The sequence below is a fragment of the Eriocheir sinensis genome, chromosome 55 (genome assembly GCF_024679095.1).
Source record: "Eriocheir sinensis breed Jianghai 21 chromosome 55, ASM2467909v1, whole genome shotgun sequence".
In the NCBI taxonomy this organism is placed as follows: Eukaryota; Metazoa; Arthropoda; class Malacostraca; order Decapoda; family Varunidae; genus Eriocheir; species Eriocheir sinensis.
In genome coordinates this window covers 5,105,836-5,127,245 of record NC_066563.1, presented here as the reverse complement: position 1 = coordinate 5,127,245, position 21,410 = coordinate 5,105,836, and the positions used below count along the sequence as shown (strand labels likewise).

Genomic DNA, 21,410 nt, shown 5'->3' with positions numbered 1-21,410 from the left:
ATAGATACAGATAAATAAATAGATAGATACATACATACATACTTAAATACATAGATAAATGCATACATACATAGGTGGGTAGATAGGTTGACAGACAGACACAGACAGAGAAAACAAAGACAGACAGACAGGCAAGCTTACATGCATTCATATAAAGAGACAGACAGTTACAGATACACAGACAGACAGACAGACAGAAAAAAAAGAAAGCCGATCGAAAACCCACACATGTCCTGACCTAGAATTACAGTCTGGGAGGAGAGGAGGAGGAAGAAGAGGAGGTGGAAGAGGAAGAAGAGGAGACATCTTAATTTCTGCTTCCTTTTCCTCCTTTCTCTCCATACAAGAATAGTATGGCACACACACACACACACACACACACACACACACACACACACACACACATAGTGGTCCTTACAAGGACCACACCTGCTAAAGTTGACCAGTGTACAAACTGTACATACACATCAGTGAATAGCGACCAGAAAACGCCACCATCCTGTACATTTTCGAGTAACATACGTGTGTGCGTGCGTTGTGCCGCTGCCAGTATCAAAAATAATGTGCGTCCCAGCCACCCATCGCTACCGCCCTTGTGACTTCCTAAAACTAAGGCGAGGGAGCGGCCACCCTCCGCCGGACGTTATTACACGCCTGAAAAAACACCAAACTCTTCCGCAATCGAAGCAGAAGGAGAGGCAGACGAGTGGCGAGAAACATCCCTGTCATCATTACGAAAGTGAGTCAGAACAAACCAGTGGCGGAGAAGGAGTACAAACATTTTGAGGTGCCGCGAGCGTGGTATAGTCTGCCCTCTTTACTCCTCTCCAATGTGACCTCCCTTAGCAACAAGATCGAGGAACTAATGGTGACGGTCAGGTCCACTGGTGCTGGTGTGGTGGCCATCACGGACCCGTGGCAATAGTTCCTGAGATCTGCAACATCGATGACTATGAACTATTTCACCATCTCAGGACTAATAGGAGAGGGGGGGGAGTGGCCCTGTACTGCCGCTGCGAGCTCACTCCTTCACACCTTCAGGTCGACACCCCCGAGGGTGAGGGTCACACCTGCCCGCCATCCTCGCCACACTGCCTCCATCATCTACTGTGTAGCATATCACCCTCCTCGCGCGCCCACTGCACAGCTGCTGGTTGACCACATCATTGACATTGCTGACGCGCTTAGAGTGAGATTCCCCTCTGCCAAGTTGGTCATCTGTGGGGATTTTAACCGCTTAGACGTTAATGACACGATGCACCAACTGAATCTCACTCAGGTCGTTAACTTCCCCACCCACCAACAAGCTACCCTCGACCTCATCATGACCGACCTGAGCCAGCAGTACTCCCCACCAGCCCCTCCCCCCCGTGGGACGCAGCGGCCACCTGTCAGTCCTGTGGGAACCGGCTCACACCACCTCTCTGCCTCAGTCATCCTTCGCCAGATCATTCAGGCCCCTAACCGACTTGGCCATCAGACGGTTCGGGCAGTGGATTACTCAACACCCCTGGACTGAAGTGACAAATGAGCCAGACGTCAACCAGAAATGGAAGCACTACCAGCACACTATTACTGGTGCCTACCACACCTTCTTCCCCGTCAAGACATTCCCAGTCCATCCATCTGACGCCCCCTGGATCAACCCCACCGTCAAGAGGCTCATCTCGCAGAGAAACAGGGCCCACAACACAGACCCTGCCCGCTACAGACAGCTTAGGAACAGAGTCATCAGGGAGATCAAAACCGCCAGAGCAAACTATTATCCAGATAAAATACACAATCTTAAACAGGTCAACAACAGACAGTGGTATCACAAGGTCTGGGGTGGGTTTCATCAAAGTTCCCAAGTCCTTGGAAGTGTGCTCAAGGAGTCCCAAGCGTGCGAGAAACCTTGGGCATGTTTCACGAAAGCTCCCAAGCCTTGGAACTCTGCCTATCTCGCTCGCCGCCTTGGGAGGCCGTGCGGGGTCTCCCAAGCGCTCCCAAGGAAGTTTCCAAGCGTCAGGCTGTAAACATGGCAGCCCGTGAACAACCCCGCCAGCACCGACCAAGGAATTTTCGCCCGAGAAGGGACATCTTTAACCCTCTCGCGCACAGTAAGATACTAGAACATGCGCAAATAAAAATAGAGGAAAAATATATATAAACAATAGACACTCGTTTCAAGTCTCCGTATAGAGTATTGTAGACAATAAATCCTAAGTACCAACTCTTCCCCACTTGCTATCTCGAAATTTTGTGGGCCAACTTTTTTAGCCGAATATATGTTTCGAAGCGGAATTTAGTGAGGATTCTTATGGTATCCTCAAAATCTTCGTACGCCTATTAGTTCCTGAGTTACACCAAGAAAACTGTATTTTTTCCTCTCCCGTAAGAGTAGGCTAACAACTAAAAATCGCTCCACGTTCCTCATTTACGTTCCTTAGAAAGGTTGCCATATGTTACCTCTAAGAAACTTATCCCAACAAATGACACTCCAAATTTTACGCACTTTCACCGAAAATTTAATTTTTAATCATTTTTTTTACTTTTATGACTCGTTTCGCGTCATCGTGCGCCAGGACCTTTTACTTTGATGACGCGAAACGCGTCATCGTGCGCGAGAGGGTCAACGAGTACAATGACACCGAGTTCAAGAAGAGGTACAGGGTGGTTCGTGCTGGCCTGTTGTTCGTCACTGACTTGGTGCGACACGTGATTGGCAACAGGACTGAGAGGAGCCGTGCGGTCACAGCGGAGCTGAAAGTGGCGTTGACTCTGCGATACCTCGCCACCGAGAAAATGCAGCAGTGCAGCGCAGATGACTTTGGAGTTTCCCGGGCCACAGTCAGCAGAATCATCACCCAGACCGTGGATGCTCTCGTGACACAAGAGAATATGAGGCGGTTCATGGGGTTCCTTTTAAACCGGGGGGAGCAGCAGAGAATGAAGGCGGAGTTTGCCGAAATTGCTGGTTTTCCCGGTGTGGTGGCTGCTGCTGATGGCACCCACGTAAGAATAGTGGCCCCACATGAGCACGAAGAAGTGTACGTCAACCGCAAGAACTACCACAGCATCAATGTGCAAGTGTTATTTGATGCACAGTACAAGCTGCGGGCCATGGTGGCGAGGTGGCCAGGGTCTACTCACGACTCACTAAATTTAATGTTTGTTTACACCGTGGTGCCGTTGAAGATGCAGACGGAAAAAAATTACGTGCACATATTCCTTACAATGAAGATACTATCGCTGTATTTCAACTAAATATCAATTGTTTATATTTATAATTCCATAATTATATATAAGAAGTGTAATTTAGGTTAATTGAAGACATATTAGACGTCAAAGCGACGCGGAAGATTGGCAACGCTGGTTACTCCCAAGACCGCCCCCAATCCTACTTGGAAGTGCTTGTGGCGCGGTGATGAAACACGCCCAAGAAATTCTCCCAACTGCGCGTGACGTCACCACGCTTGGGAGAGCACTATGATGAAACCCACAGTAACCAGCGTTGCCAATCTTCCGCGTCGCTTTGACGTCTAATATGTCTTCAATTAACCTAAATTACACTTCTTATATATAATTATGGAATTATAAATATAAACAATTGATATTTAGTTGAAATACAGCGATAGTATCTTCATTGTAAGGAATATGTGCACGTTTTTTTTTTCCGTCTGCATCTTCAACGGCACCACGGTGTAAACAAACATTTAGTGAGTCGTGAGTAGACCCTGGCCACCTCGCCACCATTACGAGGCTGTGTTGCCCATCTTCCCCAAATGTTTCAAGAAAAAGTGACCGAAACGCATCATAATCCTTCCGTCCTGTGAACGCGCTCCTGTTTATGAGGGCCGTGCCCCCGTTCCCGGGATTGACTTTCGAGCGGCTGAGAGATATTAATCTCCCGGATCTGATCTGACACGAATGAAATGTCCATGACAATCTCATTTTGAAACAAGAAGTCCCTGGCCGACTAATCTGCCTCCCTTGCTACCCTGCGAAAGGCCTAACTGCTGTTGCTGTTAGCGGGTGATTAGGGGCAGAAGCCATTGTGGGATTAGTAAGGTAAGTAAATACCTCTTGGTTGCCCATGCAGCGTAAAAGAAGGAGCAAGCACCCTTTGAAGACTGCTACACTCCTTACATGACAGTTACCGTTGTCCGTTCACTGCCCCCACACACTGTCACTGAAGTTACGGTTGAGAGAGAGATATAACAATTCGGAGTAATTCGTAACCACGCTGCACATCATTTATGTTAACGATACAACGATACAACATCGGGAAATGCCAATGATAATAAAAATAATCATGGAAGTAACAAGAAATGGGTTAAGTACATACAGGGCGAGGTAAACAGGGCTAGAGGCGTGGACATGGAAGCTAAGCTAGCTGTGTATGAAATCTAGAAAGCTGACCAGGCAATGAGTGATGTAATGTGTATATTATAATGTACATGTGTATGTATGACTGTACGTGTGGCGACACCCGGTCGGTGTCGCACAACAGGATGTTTAACAACACGTCGTGCTTTTGGCCGTGGGAAGCTGTGATGAACTGACACTAGGATCAGCAAATGATGACTTTCATCAACAGTCATCAACCGGAACCCACACCCTTCCGGACGATCTAACAAGCAAATAAAACGAGCGAGCAACGCTCGCCTGCCCGTCACCCGTCTTCTCCCGTCTTCTCCCCCGTCTTCGCGTTGCTCGCTCGTTTTATTTGCTTGTTAGATCGTCCGGAAGGGTGTGGGTTCCGGTTGATGACTGTTGATGAAAGTCATCATTTGCTGATCCTAGTGTCAGTTCATCACAGCTTCCCACGGCCAAAAGCATTTGACCTTGTTAACCATTGTGACGACCCCCCCGGGGTGTCGCCACACGTACAGTCATACATACACATGTACATTATGATATACACATTACATCGCTCATTGCCTGGTCAGCTTCCTAGATTTCATACACAGCCACCTGGACAAACGAGACGCCTCCCTTGCCCTTGCTTTTGTCGACTTCAGGAAAGCATTTGACCTTGTAGACCACACTGTTGTCATTACTAAGGCCACTGAGCTGGGGCTTCACCCTAATATTGTATCGTGGCTGACTGATTTCCTCAGCGCACGCCAGCAAATAGTTCGCTCCCAGGGCTCGGTCTCCACTCCTCTTGAGCTGACGTGTGGCGTCCCGCAAGGCATTATAATAGGTCCGCTTTGCTTCCTGGTGCTCATTAACAACGCCCTCATGGACACACCGCATCGCTGGAAATATCTTGACGACAGCACCTTGGGCGTCCCCGTCAACAACAGGGATCCAGACTATGCACCTCTTCAAGCGTCGCTCGACAACCTTCAGGCATGGACGGTGGACAATAATGCCACTATTAACCACACCAAGACCATGGTGATGCACGTTTGCACGTCCTAGAGAGATGTGCCTCCTCCGCTGCTGTCTATTGGCTCACGCCACCTCCAGGTTGTCCAGTCCACCAAATTACTCGGCATCACTGTAGACAACCAACTCAACTGGAAGCTCCACGTCTCCAACACCGTCAGAGCAGCCTCCTACAAGCTGTACATGCTGCGTAGACTTAGGACGCTGGGGGCACCGGCTGCTGAGCTGTGCAGTATTTACACATCTTTCATACTCCCAAAGCTCATGTACGCCTCCCCGGTGTGGTCATCGTCTCTTACCCTCACCCAACAACAGCAGCTTGAGAGGGTTCAAAAGAGGGCATTCAGGGTCATTTTAGGCCCTGACTACCACGCCTACGACAATGCCCTGACCACCCTGACTCTCCCGAGGCTCTCTGACAGACACCAGGACGCCCTCAGAAAATTCGGCGTCTCCCTGCTTCATCATCCTCGCCACCGCCACCTCCTGCCACCCGACGCACCTCCCCCCGCCCGCTCCACCAGATACCACAACATACTCACGCCCTTCAGGGCGCCGCGTACTGACCGTTACAAACGGAGCGCAGTACCAGCGATAGTGAGGATTATAAACAATGCCCAGCAGTGATAGTCAATCCCAACGGGTCGCGGTGCAGATTAACACCTCACCGCCACCCTCTCAGTGCTCCCTTAACACCACCCTCCCTTCCCCTTTTGTGTCTATTTTTAGCTCTCCTAAACCACCTCCAACCCTCCCCTTCCCCCCTCTAGTGTAGCCTATTTAGTATTATAGTTTATTGTATTTCTAATTTGTATATTTTCAGCCTAACGGCTGCCATACTTTAATAAACCTATTATTATATTATTATTATTATTATTATTACACACACACACACACACACACACACACACACACACACACACACACACACACAGAGGGGCATTCCTACACGCACTCACACCACGCACGGCGACACATAATACAAGTTAATTACCTGTACACAATGGAGGTAAAGGGGACAGGTTAGGATGTGGACGGTGATTACAGGTGCGTAGAGAGAGAGAGAGAGAGAGAGAGAGAGAGAGAGAGAGAGAGAGAGAGAGAGAGAGAGAGAGAGAGAGAGAGAGAGAGAGAGAGAGAGAGAGACGTATAGACAGGGATACAGACAGACAAAGATTTAGATGCACGGAAAGACAGATACAGGCACAAGCAGACACAGAGACAGAGACAAAGAGAGGTTACTATTCCCGAAAAAGATTATCAGAACAACATCAGTCTACAAGAGTCTACAAAAGGCAGGCTGCAGTAGAGGTAAAATCATCTAAGTCTATCTTATCCTATATATAAGTTTGTCGACGCACAAAGGTTTCTGTCGTGTTATTCTTCGCGACGTGTCTGATGAAGAGGTCGAGTATGTTTCTCTCATCCGACACTATTTGTAAGTCTGTCTATGTCCATTCCTTATTCATTAAGTCTAAATCTACATAACCTTCCCATTACTACAAGTCTTTTACCCTAGATAGTTGTTTTTAAGTGTTCAAGTGTTTCGTTTCCCATTGTTTTTTTTTCTGCCATCGTCACGCCAGTCAAAATCTATAACACACACACACACACACACACACACACACACACACACACACACACAATCGCCAGATAACGCGCCCTCCTCATTTTCTGTTGGCGGTAGAAAATGCAGACTTTTCACAGCAGTTTTCAAGGGAGACTTACTTGGATGCACACCTTACTGAATCATGGGTTTTCCAACGTAGACTAAACGTTCTTTCACTCAACTATTAGAAAAGATAAAACTGTGGAGCTCGTCAAGTTGATTTTTTATGAGGTACGTGTGTCGCGTATTAGCTCACACCGTTGTTTGTTGTGACTGGACTTCAGTTTGATATAAAGAATACACATATACACACATTATACACATTCAGGCTAAGAATCGTGCAAACATGGTACTGGGTTTCATCTCAAGGAGCGTATGCAATAGGAGCGCTGAAGTCATCCTCAAGCTTTACTTAGCACCAGTTAGACCTCATCTTGATTATACAGCAAGTTCTGGTAACCCCTACTTCTTCTTAAATTGAAAAGAGTAAGTATACGCATCATAGAGAGGTGGAGAACGTTTGGAAATTACTTTGTACTTCTGTTTGTATCATGATCTCTCACTTCCTTTCTCTTTTATTATCGGAGGCGTTAAAACCACCATTACCATAAACCTCCCCAGTGCCTACAGCTTTCCTTGACACTGCCCCTCCTTCTGGTTCTCCCTTCTCGTGAACTTCCGCCTCTCTATGCCTTGCTCCAGCCGTCCCTTTGCTCCCGAACGAAATGCAGAAGACATATAGAGCGTGGTGGTGTATACTGAGCTCAAGTCTCCTGAGTGCCTACAGCTTCTCTAAACACTGGCCCTCCCAAACCATTGCTTTCTCAGGACCATCTGCCTTGCTATGCTTCGTTACACTCACCTCGTTGCTCCCCGAGACTTGTAAGGCGTGGTAGGGTATTAGTGTGCTCTTGAGGCAGGTCACCCCAAAGACTCCAGATGTAAAACCTACTTTGGGGTAGATTTTGAAGGCGGCGTAGATTAAATACACACACACACACACACACACACACACACACACACACACACACACGGCCCTGTAGCTCAGTGGTTAGAGCGTCTGCCTCACAACCAGAAGGGCCGGGGTTCGATTCCCCGGCCGGGAGAAGATAAGCTGGATTTATCTTCTTTCACGTGAAGCCCCTGTTCACCTAGCAGTGAGTAGGCACGTGACGTAAGGCGTCCTCCCCAAAGATCGGTCACTGAGCTCTGAGCTCCTTCCGTAGGGGAACGGCTGGCTGTCTCGAGAGAGACCCACAGCAGACCAAGAGGTGAATTACACACACACACACACACACACACACACACACACACACATACAAGCAGATAGTACAAGAATGAACACCTCACAACACAACTCCATTCATTCACTCATTCGCTGTCCTTCTTTACTTCTCCAATTTATGCATCTTGTCACTCAGCCTAACACGCATATACACAAAACACACACACACACACACACACACACACACACACACACACACACACACACACACACACACACACACACACACACACACACACACACACACACACACACACACACACACACAGAGGTATTAACAAACATGAACACCCAACAAAGCAATCCCATTCATTCTTCGCTGCCCATCTACGGCAATAAAAACAATCTAAAACCTAAAAACCCTAAAATCATTACTTCTCCTCAGCCACTCCTCCTCATAACATTGCATCAAACTAAGTGTATGTAGGGGGGAGGTCTGCGGGTGTACCAGTTAGTCTTTCCCCCTCATCTGTGTACCGGCAATAAACGGGCTGTACCGGCGACTGATAAGACGCCTCTATCAGACCTCCTCGTCTTATCTGCCTCTGCGAGTGTGTCCAATCATATCGCGGCATGTTCCGGCATACTCAACCCTCATTGGCCGCCCTACACGCCTCGGGGCAACACAGAGCAACACCCATAACGCACTACAGCCTCACCTCACATTATGAAACCCCTCAAAACGACCCCAATCGCCACATCTAGACGCAAAAACAAATACGAAGATTGACACGTAAAGCCGAAATTCACGTTAAGACCCAAGGCAGGAAAGAGACATATAGAGGAGGTCCAGGCCGGCGTTATCGCTCATATTACGTCCTCTCTCGGCGACGACTTTGCCGGTGAGGTTCGCAAGGGAAGGTGAAGGAGGTAGTCGCGCTCAGGCCCCGCCAACGCCTGTGTCTTGTGCGGGAGTTCGTGACCAGACGCCCGCAGCAGCTGATGGTGTGAAGGGCGGCCCGACGACCCACGCAATGAGGCCCCTGCAGGTACTGAGACCGCTGGGGGGGAAGGAGGGAAGAGAGAGAAAGTGTGTGTGTGTGTGTGTGTGTGTGTGTGTGTGAGAGAGAGAGAGAGAGAGAGAGAGAGAGAGAGAGAGAGAGAGAGAGAGAGAGAGAGAGAGAGAGAGAGAGAGAGAGAGAGAGAGATTCAGACAGACAGACAGACAGACATACAGACAGACAAGGAAACAATTATATAGACAGACAAACTAAAAAAATGTTACTCAGATAGATACAGCGACAAACAGACACAGGCAGACAGACAGACAGACGGACAGACAGACAGACAGAATGAAAGAAGAGAGAGAGACAGAATGAAAGAAAAGAGAAAGAAAGAATGACAGACAAACAGAGAGACAGATAAGCGGACATACATACAGACAGACAGACAGACAGACAGACAGATATATAGAAAAAAGCATTACACCTTCATCTACAAATCATTATATTTGCAACGCCTAAATTTTCACTTTCCTCGCCGGCACGCTTCACCTGAGTGTTCCTCCTGATTAGCGCCCCTTACCTGCCCCGTACCACACCTGGCCCGCCCCACCTGTAACTAGGCGGCTGCGGCGTGACGCGTACCAGGAGGCTTTGTTACTTGTGTTATTGGTCTTGTAGTTAGTGAGGATCGTTTTGAGGTTTTGTTGACGAAAGGGAAAGTTTGTCATCATTTCTCGTCTTATAATGATGATGTTGATGATGATGATGGTGACACTACTACTACTACTACTACTACTACTACCATCACCACCACTACCATTAATAATAGTAATAATGATAATAATAGTAGTAACAGTGATTCTAGTCAACATATGTAATACTTCTATTTAAAACGAAGAACCTGTAGGCAGTCAAACGCTCTTCACCTCAACAAACATACATTTTCCCTTAACAAATCAAGTGCCAACATGGTGCCATCTCCCGTACCCCGTCAGAGGCACTCATCATCTTTGCCCTTTAAGCCCCGTGCCACATCACAGGCGCTCCCATTTCACCAGCAGCCGGCACAGGTTACGAAATAAGGCTTAGGAGGGTATGGGGAGCGATTCCAACACCGCTTATCTGCCATCTAAACCCACTTGAAAACCAGCATCTCAACCCCTTTTATCTCCGTGCTTAAAGTGTTCTGAGAGCTTTGGATGAGTTGTATTTCGATCGTCTATTGTTCTGTTGTTTTGAGGCTTTTTGCGGGTTCATTTATGTTTTGAGGTGCTTGTGTTTATAGTGTGTGTGTGTGTGTGTGTGTGTGTGTGTGTGGCTAGAGGTGCTTCATGATTAGATACGGGAAGATAGGAGGTGTGTGTGTGTGTGTGTGTGTGTGTGTGTGTGTGTGTGTGTGTGTGTGTGTGTGTGTCCCTTTTTTTGTGTGTGTATGTGTGTTCTTTATCATATCATCAACTCAGGTAAAGTGTCCCCTCATAGGATGCTAAGATAGGATGAAAAGAATAAGAATTGTCAGAGATGTGATGCTGGAGACGATAGTAGTAATAGTAGTAGCAATAGTAGTAGTAGTAGTAGTAGTAGTAGTAGTAGTAGTAGTAGTAGTAGTAGTAGTGATGGTGGTGGTAGCAGTGTTAGTACAGTCGTTATTATCATCGTTGTAGTAATAACGATAGAATAAAGATTAGGTAAAGAGAGATTAAGAGGAGGAAGAAAAAGAGAAAAAGGAGAATTAGAGGAGGATGGGGAGGAGGAAAAATGGGAGTAGCTACTAGCAGAAAAAAGGAAGGACAACTATTATAAAAGGAAAAACAATATATTTTTTTTGTGGAAAGGTGCTCAGCGGGCTTATTTATTTTGCTTGTTTGTTGTTTTTGTTTTCCTTGAGCTAATTTCATTGATGTTAAAAAGAATTGTATTTCCTTCACTAAAACGTATCATGAGAAACAGAACTAACTAACTCATTTCGACTGCGTTTTCGGGTTGAGAAGTGCTTTTTATATTTACTGTTTTTGTTACCTTTGAGGTGCTTTCTTTGCTGTTCAAAAGATGTGCATTTCCTTTCCCAAAACGTACCATAGGAAATATAACTAACCAACTCTTCACGACGCTGTTTTTGTGTTCATAAGTTTTTTTTATTTACGTTCTTCTTTTTGTTTTTATTTTCTTGTTGTTTCTTGGTCGTTTTTTTCTCATATTTCTCGTTTTTTTCTTGTCTTTTCTGCTACTGTTTCTTCTTATTCCTCCTCTTCTGTTATTTTCTTCTTTGTTTTTTTCTCTTTTTTCGTTTCTTTCTTTCATTTTTTTTGCTTTTTCAATTTATGTTTCTCTTGGTTTTTGTTTTACTTTCATCTTTTTTTATCTGAGCTGCTTTCATTGATGTTAAAAAGATGTGTATTTCCATTTCTAAAACGTAGCATTGAAAACACGAAATAACCGAAGTCTTGACAATTCTGTTTTCGTGTTCAGAAGTTTTTTTTTTCATTTACTGTCTCTGTTGCCCTTGAGCTGCTTCCATTGCTGTCACGGGCGGAGTGGAAAAATTTGGGCGGCTTTTCCGATACCCTACGCCCCTGTCCACCCAGCAGTGAATGGGTACCAGGTATTAATCGGGGGTTGTGTCCCGTCTCCTGGGGTCTGTTCCCTTCTCCTATAAGTCCTTCCCCTTCTGTCTCTCTCCGGCATATGACCACAGATGTTGCGCCGACTAAACGAAACTTTCCAACTTTTTCCATTGCTGTCAAAGAAAAAGTCCTTTGCCATAACGTATCCTGGGAAACAGAACTAACTGACTCTTGAGAAACAGAACTAAAAAAAACTCATCACGGTTCTGTTTTCGTGTTCAGAAGAAATTGAAAGGCATCAGCTTATCTCGCCTCTTATCAGCCAGCCGGTTCCTCCTACGTAAGCCGAGGATTTGTGACAAGACTCCACGGTGCAGCGCCAGGCCAGCAGGGAGCCACTAAGAACATAGGAAAAATATGTGTGTGATACCAGGGCGCCCAGCTGATTAAAGGGATGATGATGGTGATTTGATGGTGATGATGATGATGATAATGATGATGATAATGATGATGATGATGATGATGTGTTCTTAGAGTGATATGAAGAAGAAGAAAAAATTGTTAAAGGTACAAAAACAAGAACTAATAGAAGAAGAATAAAAAAAGAATAATAACAACAACAACAATAAGAACAAGAAGAAAAATGGGGAAAAAAAAGAAAAGAAAAAGAAATACCAAGAGAAACAGAAATTGAAAATGCAAAGAAAATGAAAGAAAGAAACGGAAAAAAAAGAAAAACCAAAGAAGAAAATAACAGAAGAGGAGGAATTAGAAGAAACAAGCAGAAAAGACTCGAAAAAAAAAGAAGAAATATGAGAAGAAAAGCACGACCAAGAAACAACAAGAGAACAATAACAAAAAGAAGAACGATGAACATTACAGCAATACTAACAACATAACACTAAAACTAACAACACTCAAAAACTCAAAAAACATTAAAAAAATCCATCTCTCCCACACAAAATTGTCCCCTTAACTGACTTCTCCTTATCTTTCCTTAACGTGGAACATTGAATACCTTCCTTTCTTTGTTTCCATCATTCTTTCTTATCCCTGAGCTGCCTCCCTTACCGTAAAAATATATATAAGTAAATCCAACTCAGTCTTAACCAGTGACCTCCAGACCTTTGCTATAATCGGCCCGGCTAGCACACACACACACACACACACACACACACACACACACACACACACACACACAGACACACACACACACGGACGCACACACACATCTGGGTTAGCTGGTACCGCTGAATTACCGAAGCTTAGCAGGTATCAGATGCCGTGTGTCGTAAACGGGATACGAGTCCGCGGGGAACGTCTTAGAGAGGATCACCACGTATAACCTTTTATATTTTTTTCGTTTTTACTTTTACTCTTTCTCTCTCAGTGTAAGTTCCGTGGTAGATAAAATAGAAGGAACAAGGAGATACACACATATAGATAGATAGAGGGGTAGATAAATAGAGAGAGAGAGAGAGAGAGAGAGAGAGAGAGAGAGAGAGAGAGTTTAAAGAGTAACAACCTTCCTCTCTAAAAGTGTTGCAAGAGTAATTAGGAACAAAAGGGGAAAGGGTACATAGCAGAAGGAGGAGGAGGAGGAGGAGGAGGAGGAGGAGGAGGAAGAGGAGGAGGAGGAGAGAAGATGGAGGGCTTATCAGTCAAATCCTGATAAAGACTCTATGCTTAAGACTCTTGAGGTAGATGGAGAAGGGAGGGAAGAAGGGAGGATGAAGGGAAGGAGGGAGAGAGGGAAAAGAAGGGCAGGAGGAGAGGATGAGAGCCAGGAAGAGGAAACGGGTAATTTAAGAGGGAAGAAAGGGAGAAAAGAGGAACCTGAGGAAAGGGAGGAAATAAGGTAAGGAGAAAGGCATAATAAAGATACATAACGAAAGAGGGAAGAAAGGGAACGAGGGAAAGAACGAAAAAGGAAGAAAACGGGGAAAACAAGGATGAAGGAAGAAGGGAGGCGGGGAAGGAAGTGATTCAAAGCAACATAAAGAGAAACGAAAACGCAGGAAGTAGAGGAAGTAAGAAAAGGAAGAAGGGGAAATGAAGGAAGGAAGGAAGGAAGGAGGGAAGGAAGGAAGGAAGGGAAAGGCAGAAGTGAGAGAGGTCGAAAGGGTAAATGAAGAGAGAGAGAGAGAGAGAGAGAGAGAGAGAGAGAGAGAGAGAGAGAGATGGAGTGAAGGAGTAGAGATATGAAGGACAGACTTTGAATCCCAGTGACTCGCGGGAGATTTATCGCATTAACATAATCTTTTACGGGGGATTTTGACATGATTATAGAAGGGAACCAATTATCGTTTTATTATTAGATTAAAACAGTGGTAGTAGTAGTAGAAGTAGTAGTAGTAGTAGTAATAGTAATAGTAGTTGTAGCAGTAGTAGTAATAGTGGTAGTAGTAGTAGTAGTAGTAGTAGTAGCTGTAGTAGTAGTAGTAAGTTCCGTGAAAAGGCATAGACCCTGAGTCCTACGTAATGAAAATAAGAGACAGTCAGAGTAAAAAGTAAGCAATAAAGTAAAGTAAAGTAAGAATTAAAAAATAGGTGACTAAAACAATACCTAATGAATCAACAGCTGTTTTGGTTCTTGTCTTCTCATTTCAACTTGATTCGGAAACGCTTTTTTGTGGGATATACAGAAAGTTAAGTGCTATCATATAAACCCATTCCTTCTTGTTAGCTTATGAGTTGTTTTCCAAATGAGTATTCTATCTCAGCTGTGTGTCTTGAGTAATTTGTCAAAGGGAGATGTTTTTCATAATGTGTAGAGCATGGCTACTCAACCGGCGGCCCGCGATCTGAATCCGGGGCTTCTGAATGTTGTAGCTGGACGCAAGGAGTAGAAAAATATAACTAAATAACATGAAGATTAAAATAGTTGTAGTAGTAGTAGTAGTAGTAGTAGTAGTAGTAGTAGTAGTAGTAGTAGTAGTAGTAGAAATAACAGTAGTGGTAGTAGAAGTAGTAGTTGTAGCAGTAGTAGTAGTAGTAGTAGTAGTAGTAGTAGTAGTAGTTGTAGCAGTAGTATGGCGATGGATTCTTGCAAGTGTATTTCCTTCTGTTTTTTTTTTTTTTCCTTTTCGTTTACTTCTTTTCATTTATTTCTCCTTTTTTTCTTTTTCTATTTCAATTTGTTTCTTTTGGGTTTCTTTTTTCTTTTACTTTTTGTCCTTCTTTTTTCTATTTATTTTTGTTTTTCGTTTTCTTCTTTTTATTTTTCTTCTTGTTCTTCTTCCTGATTGTATGGGCAACAGTCAGTCAAGGAAATACACTTGCTAGAATCCATCACCAAGAACCTTCATGTTATTTAGTGATATTTTCTACGCCTGAAGTCTTGGGTCCAGCTACAACACTTATCCGGGGCACTGCATACATTCGAACTTGGCTAACTCGACCTCTGCTCATAATAGTTGAATAGCCCGATGTAGACTATCAGTTCACTATCAGACCCATGCATTTCCTTTTCCTTACTTACTGGTGTGTGTAACTTAGAGAGCATCCTGTCTGTCTGCTATGCCTTACGTAATTTATCAGAGAATTTTTCGTATCATCTGTAGGAAGCTCTATCAGTCCATTATCAGATTAAGCGATTTTCTTCTCTTTTTGCTTCGTGTGTCTGTCAGAGAGCGTCTTATCTAAGCTTCTTACCTTCATTTTTTACGATTTTTCGGAGGGATTTATATAACGTCATAATTAACACTGAAGCCGCATTAGTCCATTATCAGTTTGAACCGTTTACTTTATATCATTTTGTTCCATGTTACTTTCTATAGAACGCCTTTTCTCCGCTTGGTTCCTTAATTGATAGTTGCTTCATAGAGTATTTCCATTTCGAGTCCCCTAAGTTTATTTCCACCGTTGTATTGCTATGCCTCAAGTCAGCCCATTTTCCTGACGTTATATGAGTAAAACTTTTTTCTATGTCAATTTGAATGGGGACCTCTTCTCTCTGTTCCCCTGTCATACTTTCGTTCATTAGGTAAATCCATTTAAAGTCCCCATTTGACCATTATTTTGCAATGCCTCTACTCAATTCATTTTCCTGAAGAGTATTTCATTGGAGGAGTGAGTACAGAGCAGTAGACACGCCCTATAGCAGTGTTCTTCGACCTCTTCCTCCTGTCACGCTGTTTTATTACAAGCCTTCCCATGACGACCCATTTTGAAGCCTCTTGACAGTGCTACGAGCTGTGTGCCTCCCGCCGCTGATGTTTGGTTATCCGTTAGAAAAGTGAGAACGGGTGATTGGAAGGTGAGAGAGAGGAAAGGGAACGTAAAAAAATGGAAGTGATGACCTTGCAAGTGTTAGGATTAGTTTAAGAAAGGAAGGAAGGTATAAGGAGGCAAGGAGTGGAAAAGAGAGAAGGGGAAGAAGGGAAGTGGCGATCCTGCGAATGGTAGGAATGAGAGGAAGGAGGAAGGGAGGAAGAAACCACAAAGAGGAAAAGGAAAAAAAGGAATGATTAAATGATTACGCAGACAGTGGAAGGAAGAAGGGAAAAAGTGGGAAAAAGAAAAGTAAAAAAAAAGTAAAGTGGCAGCCCAGAACCTTTAAAAACACCTCCCAATAGACACAAGAAACAATCGGAAAGGTTTAAGCGCCTCATCAAAAACACGCATTGACGTCAGTTGCGTAGTATTAATTCAGTTCACGGACTCATCATTGTTTGGGCCAACTTGTGTAACTCCTTTTGGCTCTATAAGGTTTGCATCCGTCTTCCCGTCCAGCCATCTTGCTCTGAAAACTTGATGCTGCTGATGATGATGATGGTGAAAATTTATTGTCTGCATATAGAGACCTTAGGGATGGTTTGTTATGTAAAGTGTTGGCACGTGTGAGGTTTGTCTAGGCTTATTTTCCTTAGAGATAGTGATTCTCTCTCTCTCTCTCTCTCTCTCTCTCTCTCTCTCTCGTTATGCCGGTACACGTCGATGCTCTTTTGTTTGTAAGGAATTGTTCCCTTCGTTGGTGGCGGGCGGTGTTTCGTGAGTCCTGCCTGGCGCCTGGTCGTCTATCATGTCACTTATAGCGGCCTTATGCCATTTACTATAAGTCATGATGGCCAATTATTGTAACTGAGTGTTTTGTATTCGTCTTTTTTGTTTCTTTTTTTACGATTCATCTGTGGCGCCGGTAGGCTTTATTTTGGTGGGTCAGCCCCAGCCCGTTATGGTGCAGTCCAGTGTTTTATCGTGGCGCCATCTTACTTGGTTCATGGTGTCACTCTGGAGGTCATTCTTGATCCTCTTTTAGAGAGAATCTAGAGTCGGGGTTGATAGGTGGTCTTCAGGACAGCTCGTGGGTAGTCTTAGGCCACTCCGCGATGACTGAAGACTGTCACTTCTAGCGGCGGACAAGGTTCGAACCCGGATTCTCCAGAACACAGCCCCGCACGCTAACCACTCAGCTACCGCCTCCCCCGTCACAGTGATGATAATTATTGAAGCCTTACTCACCCGTGTCTTAACATTGCCCGTGATATTATATAGTTTTATAGTCCAGCCGTTATGTACGAGTATTTGCCTTTTACAATGCGTACAGAACTTTATTCAGTCCATCTAGTGAAAATAATAACAATGATACTCTTTATGTCATCAGCTTTAAAAATGCAAAGGCTTATTTATTTTTCCTCTTTTCGTCCTATTATTAGCATCGTATTCATCACGTCAGCAAATAAAACCTTGAAAAAATATTGGTAATCTTAATAATCACAGCCATAAAAATGCAGACGCCTGTTTTTTTTCTTTTTTTTTTTGCTTTCTTTCCTTTCCTTTCCACACGAAGCTTCTGGTTTTTGCTCCCTCTTAGATATTTCCGTTATCGCGGCGCTATCGGGCCTTGGTGTAGCCGGGGTGGTGGCGGAGCGGAGGCCCTCTGGCGGCGCCCCGGGAGACATATCTTAACAGTGACCGATAAACCTTTGACTGATAAACGAATATTATGTGGGTCGCCGAGGCGGAGATAAGGAGACGTGAAGGGAAATGTTCATTCATGTTCAGCGAAAATATGAAGGGAATCGGACTGTAGACTTGAACCACTTGTATTTTTTGTTATGTAGTTACTGAATGGAATCAAAGACCAACGGAGACCAGCCGGCTTTAAGAGATCAGCCTCCATTTTCTTCTTCTTTTTTTAGGTCCTGCCTGTAGCGCCGGTAGGCTGTCTTGAGAGGCCTCTTGGATGACCCTAGCCCGTAGTATCGCAGGCGCATTTTACTTATAGTGTCTGCCGTGTTACATGACCCTTAGAACCACTTCTTTCACATATATCAATCTGTCTTCTCTCTTATTGAACGTTTTAGCGAACAATCTCTCGCTCTACTTTCTTTACAGGAGTAGCGCGTATCGGGTTTCTTTGTTTCTTTGCTCCTGTTACTGCCCTTGAGCTGCTTCCTTTGCTGTAAATAAACTCACGCTGGAGGAGGTACTGACCAAGTGCTCTTTCGTCCCTTCTCCAGGTAGCGCTAGCGGCGGGGCTCCTCGCTTCCCTCGCCGTTGCCTGGCCTCTATCATATTACGAGTATGAATCCTACGGTGATGACTACTACGGATATGACGCACCGGAAGAGCCGGAACCGATGCCTGTTGACTCTGAAACTCCCGAAAACTCACACAGCAGCCACCACCACCACCACCACGGCCACCACAACCACGGGGGAGCGGCACACCAGATGGAACCGGAAACGTTACCTGAAGAGTTAGGAGGAAACGAGTTAGGTTCTCCTGAAGACTATTTGCTTGAGGAAGTTGAAGGAAGGGTGCAGGACCATCCCCAAGGCGCCCCTGCAATAGGAGAGGAGGCGAGAGTGTTCAAGGCTGTGGTCCCCGTCGCCAAAATCCCCAGTAAGTGGTGTTGGATTCCTCGTGTAGAACGTGTGGGTGAATATATTTGAGGCTCATGGGCAGTGTTACTTTTACATGAGAATAAGTGACACGTACGTTTAGATTTTGTTTTCTTGTATCAGTAATTTTTTAGCAGAGTTGATAATGAAAGTTGATATACAATTAGAATTTATGATGTTGTGCTACCCTATGATTTTGCCCTTGTGATTTTGGTTTGCCTATTTCACCCAACTCAAAACACACACACACACACACACACACACACACACACACACACACACACACACACACACACACACACACACACACACATTTTTTTTTTACATGACCGCTGATTATCAAACTACTGAGTGATATTGCTTTCCTCTCAACCATCACTTATCATTCTCCAGGCCTCTCATGACCATCATGTCGTCCATATGTTGTGATTTACTGATTTTACATTTTCACCCGTGCTTTCTTACACACGCGCTCCAATCCTTTTCAATGCATTCTTTGTCACGCCTTCGCCGTTATGAAGCAACTCGACAACCCATTGCAAGTTTTATGCCTCAGCCGAATGTCGATAAATTTTGCCTCGTGAACAGAATACAGCAAGAATTTCGTCGCCTCCAAGCATATGGCTCATGTGCTTGTATGTGTGTGTGTGTGTGTGTGTGTGTGTGTGTGTGTGTGTGTGTGTGTGTGTGTGACCGCGAGCTAAGGCAATGCATTCGTCGTCTATTTGATTTTCAGAATCGCTTGACATTCTCGCTGTTATTTTTTTTGTGTGATTATTCATAGTATTGGCGCTCATCTTACGCGCCGCCAAGCTGCCGCGCAAAAAACGCCGCCGAAAGCTGCCTCGCCTCTGCCACGCTTGGCTTTCGCTGTCATATGTCGTTCCTCTCACCTGACGGACTCACAATGCAGGTGAGGAGGACGAGGCAGCACCCTCACCTATCGCTGCTGAGGGTGAATCTCCACCTGCCGCCCCACCTGAACCTGCCCCTCAAACAGCAGCAGAACCCCCTTCTGAACCAGCTGCAGAACCTTCAGTGGGACAGCCTGCTGCACCACCTCCAGGACCTTCAGTGGGAGAACCTCCCGTACCATATCCTGAACTACCTGCAGAACCTTCAGTGGGACAGCCTGCTGCACCACCTCCAGGACCTTCAGTGGGAGAACCTCCCGTACCATCTCCTGAACTACCTGCAGAACCTTCAGTGGGACAGCCTCCTGCACCACCTCCAGGACCTTCAGTGGGAGAACCTCCCGTACCATCTCCTGAACTAGCTACAGAACCAGCTGCAGGACCAGCAGAACCAGCAGAAAAAAAAGGAGCAGAACCAGCTGCAAAACCAGAGACAGAGGCAGTTGCAGAACCAACTGCAGTACCAGCTGCAGAACCAGAAGCAATACCAGCTGCAGAACCAGAAGCAATACCAGCTGCAGAACCAGAAGCAATACCAGCTGCAGAACCAGAAGCAGTACCAGCTGCAGAACCAGAAGCAATACCAGCTGCAGAACCAGAAGCAATACCAGCTGCAGAACCAGAAGCAGTACCAGCTGCAGAACCAGAAGCAGTACCAGCTGCAGAACCAGAAGCAGTACCAGCTGCAGAACCAGAAGCAGTACCAGCTGCAGAACCAGAAGCAGTACCAGCTGCAGAACCAGAAGCAGTACCAGCTGCAGAACCAGAAGCAGTACCAGCTGCAGAACCAGAAGCAGTACCAGCTGCAGAACCAGAAGCAGAACCAGCTGCAGAACCAGAAGCAGAACCAGCTGCAGAACCAGAAGCAGTACCAGCTGCAGAACCAGAAGCAGTACCAGCTGCAGAACCAGAAGCAGTACCAGCTGCAGAACCAGAAGCAATACCAGCTGCAGAACCAGAAGCAGTACCAGCTGCAGAACCAGAAGCAGTACCAGCTGCAGAACCAGAAGCAGTACCAGCTGCAGAACCAGAAGCAGTACCAGCTGCAGAACCAGAAGCAGAACCAGCTGCAGAACCAGAAGCAGAACCAGCTGCAGAACCAGAAGCAGTACCAGCTGCAGAACCAGAAGCAGTACCAGCTGCAGAACCAGAAGCAGTACCAGCTGCAGAACCAGAAGCAGTACCAGCTGCAGAAATAGTTGCAGAACCAGAAGCAGTACCAGCTGCAGAACCAGAAGCAGTACCAGCTGCAGAAATAGTTGCAGAACCAGAAGCAGTACCAGCTGCAGAACCAGAAGCAGTACCAGCTGCAGAACCAGAAGCAGTACCAGCTGCAGAACCAGAAGCAGTACCAGCTGCAGAAATAGTTGCAGAACCAGAAGCAGTACCAGCTGTAGAACCAGAAGCAGTACCAGCTGTAGAACCAGAAGCAGTACCAGCTGCAGAACCAGAAGCAGTACCAGCTGCAGAACCAGAAGCAGTACCAGCTGTAGAACCAGAAGCAGTACCAGCTGCAGAACCAGAAGCAGTACCAGCTGCAGAACCAGAAGCAGTACCAGCTGTAGAACCAGAAGCAGTACCAGCTGCAGAAATAGTTGCAGAACCAGAAGCAGTACCAGCTGCAGAACCAGTAGAATCAGCTGCAGAACCAGAAGCAGTACCAGCTTCAGAACCAGAAGCAGTACCAGCTGCAGAACCAGAAGCAGTACCAGCTGCAGAACCAGAAGCAGTACCAACTTCAGAACCAGAAGCAGTACCAGCTGCAGAACCAGAAGCAGTACCAGCTGCAGAACCAGAAGCAGTACCAACTTCAGAACCAGAAGCAGTACCAGCTGCAGAACCAGAAGCAGTACCAGCTGCAGAACCAGAA

The 21,410-nt window shown here is 45.5% G+C and overlaps 1 protein-coding gene across 7 annotated transcripts in view; it reads left to right on the top strand.

Moving 5' to 3' along the window:
• The first annotated feature begins 9,093 nt into the window (after positions 1–9,093).
• The window catches only part of LOC126983946 (axotactin-like), a 52,558-nt gene continuing 40,241 nt past the window's right edge, over positions 9,094–21,410 (top strand). For all 7 annotated transcript variants that reach the window (XM_050837203.1, XM_050837201.1, XM_050837202.1 and 4 more), the window contains exons 1-2: positions 9,094–9,259; positions 18,243–18,627. In XM_050837203.1, coding sequence (XP_050693160.1) covers positions 9,245–9,259; positions 18,243–18,627 — 400 coding nt within the window. In that variant the 5' untranslated portion in view covers positions 9,094–9,244. The remainder of the gene's footprint in view (positions 9,260–18,242; positions 18,628–21,410) is intronic.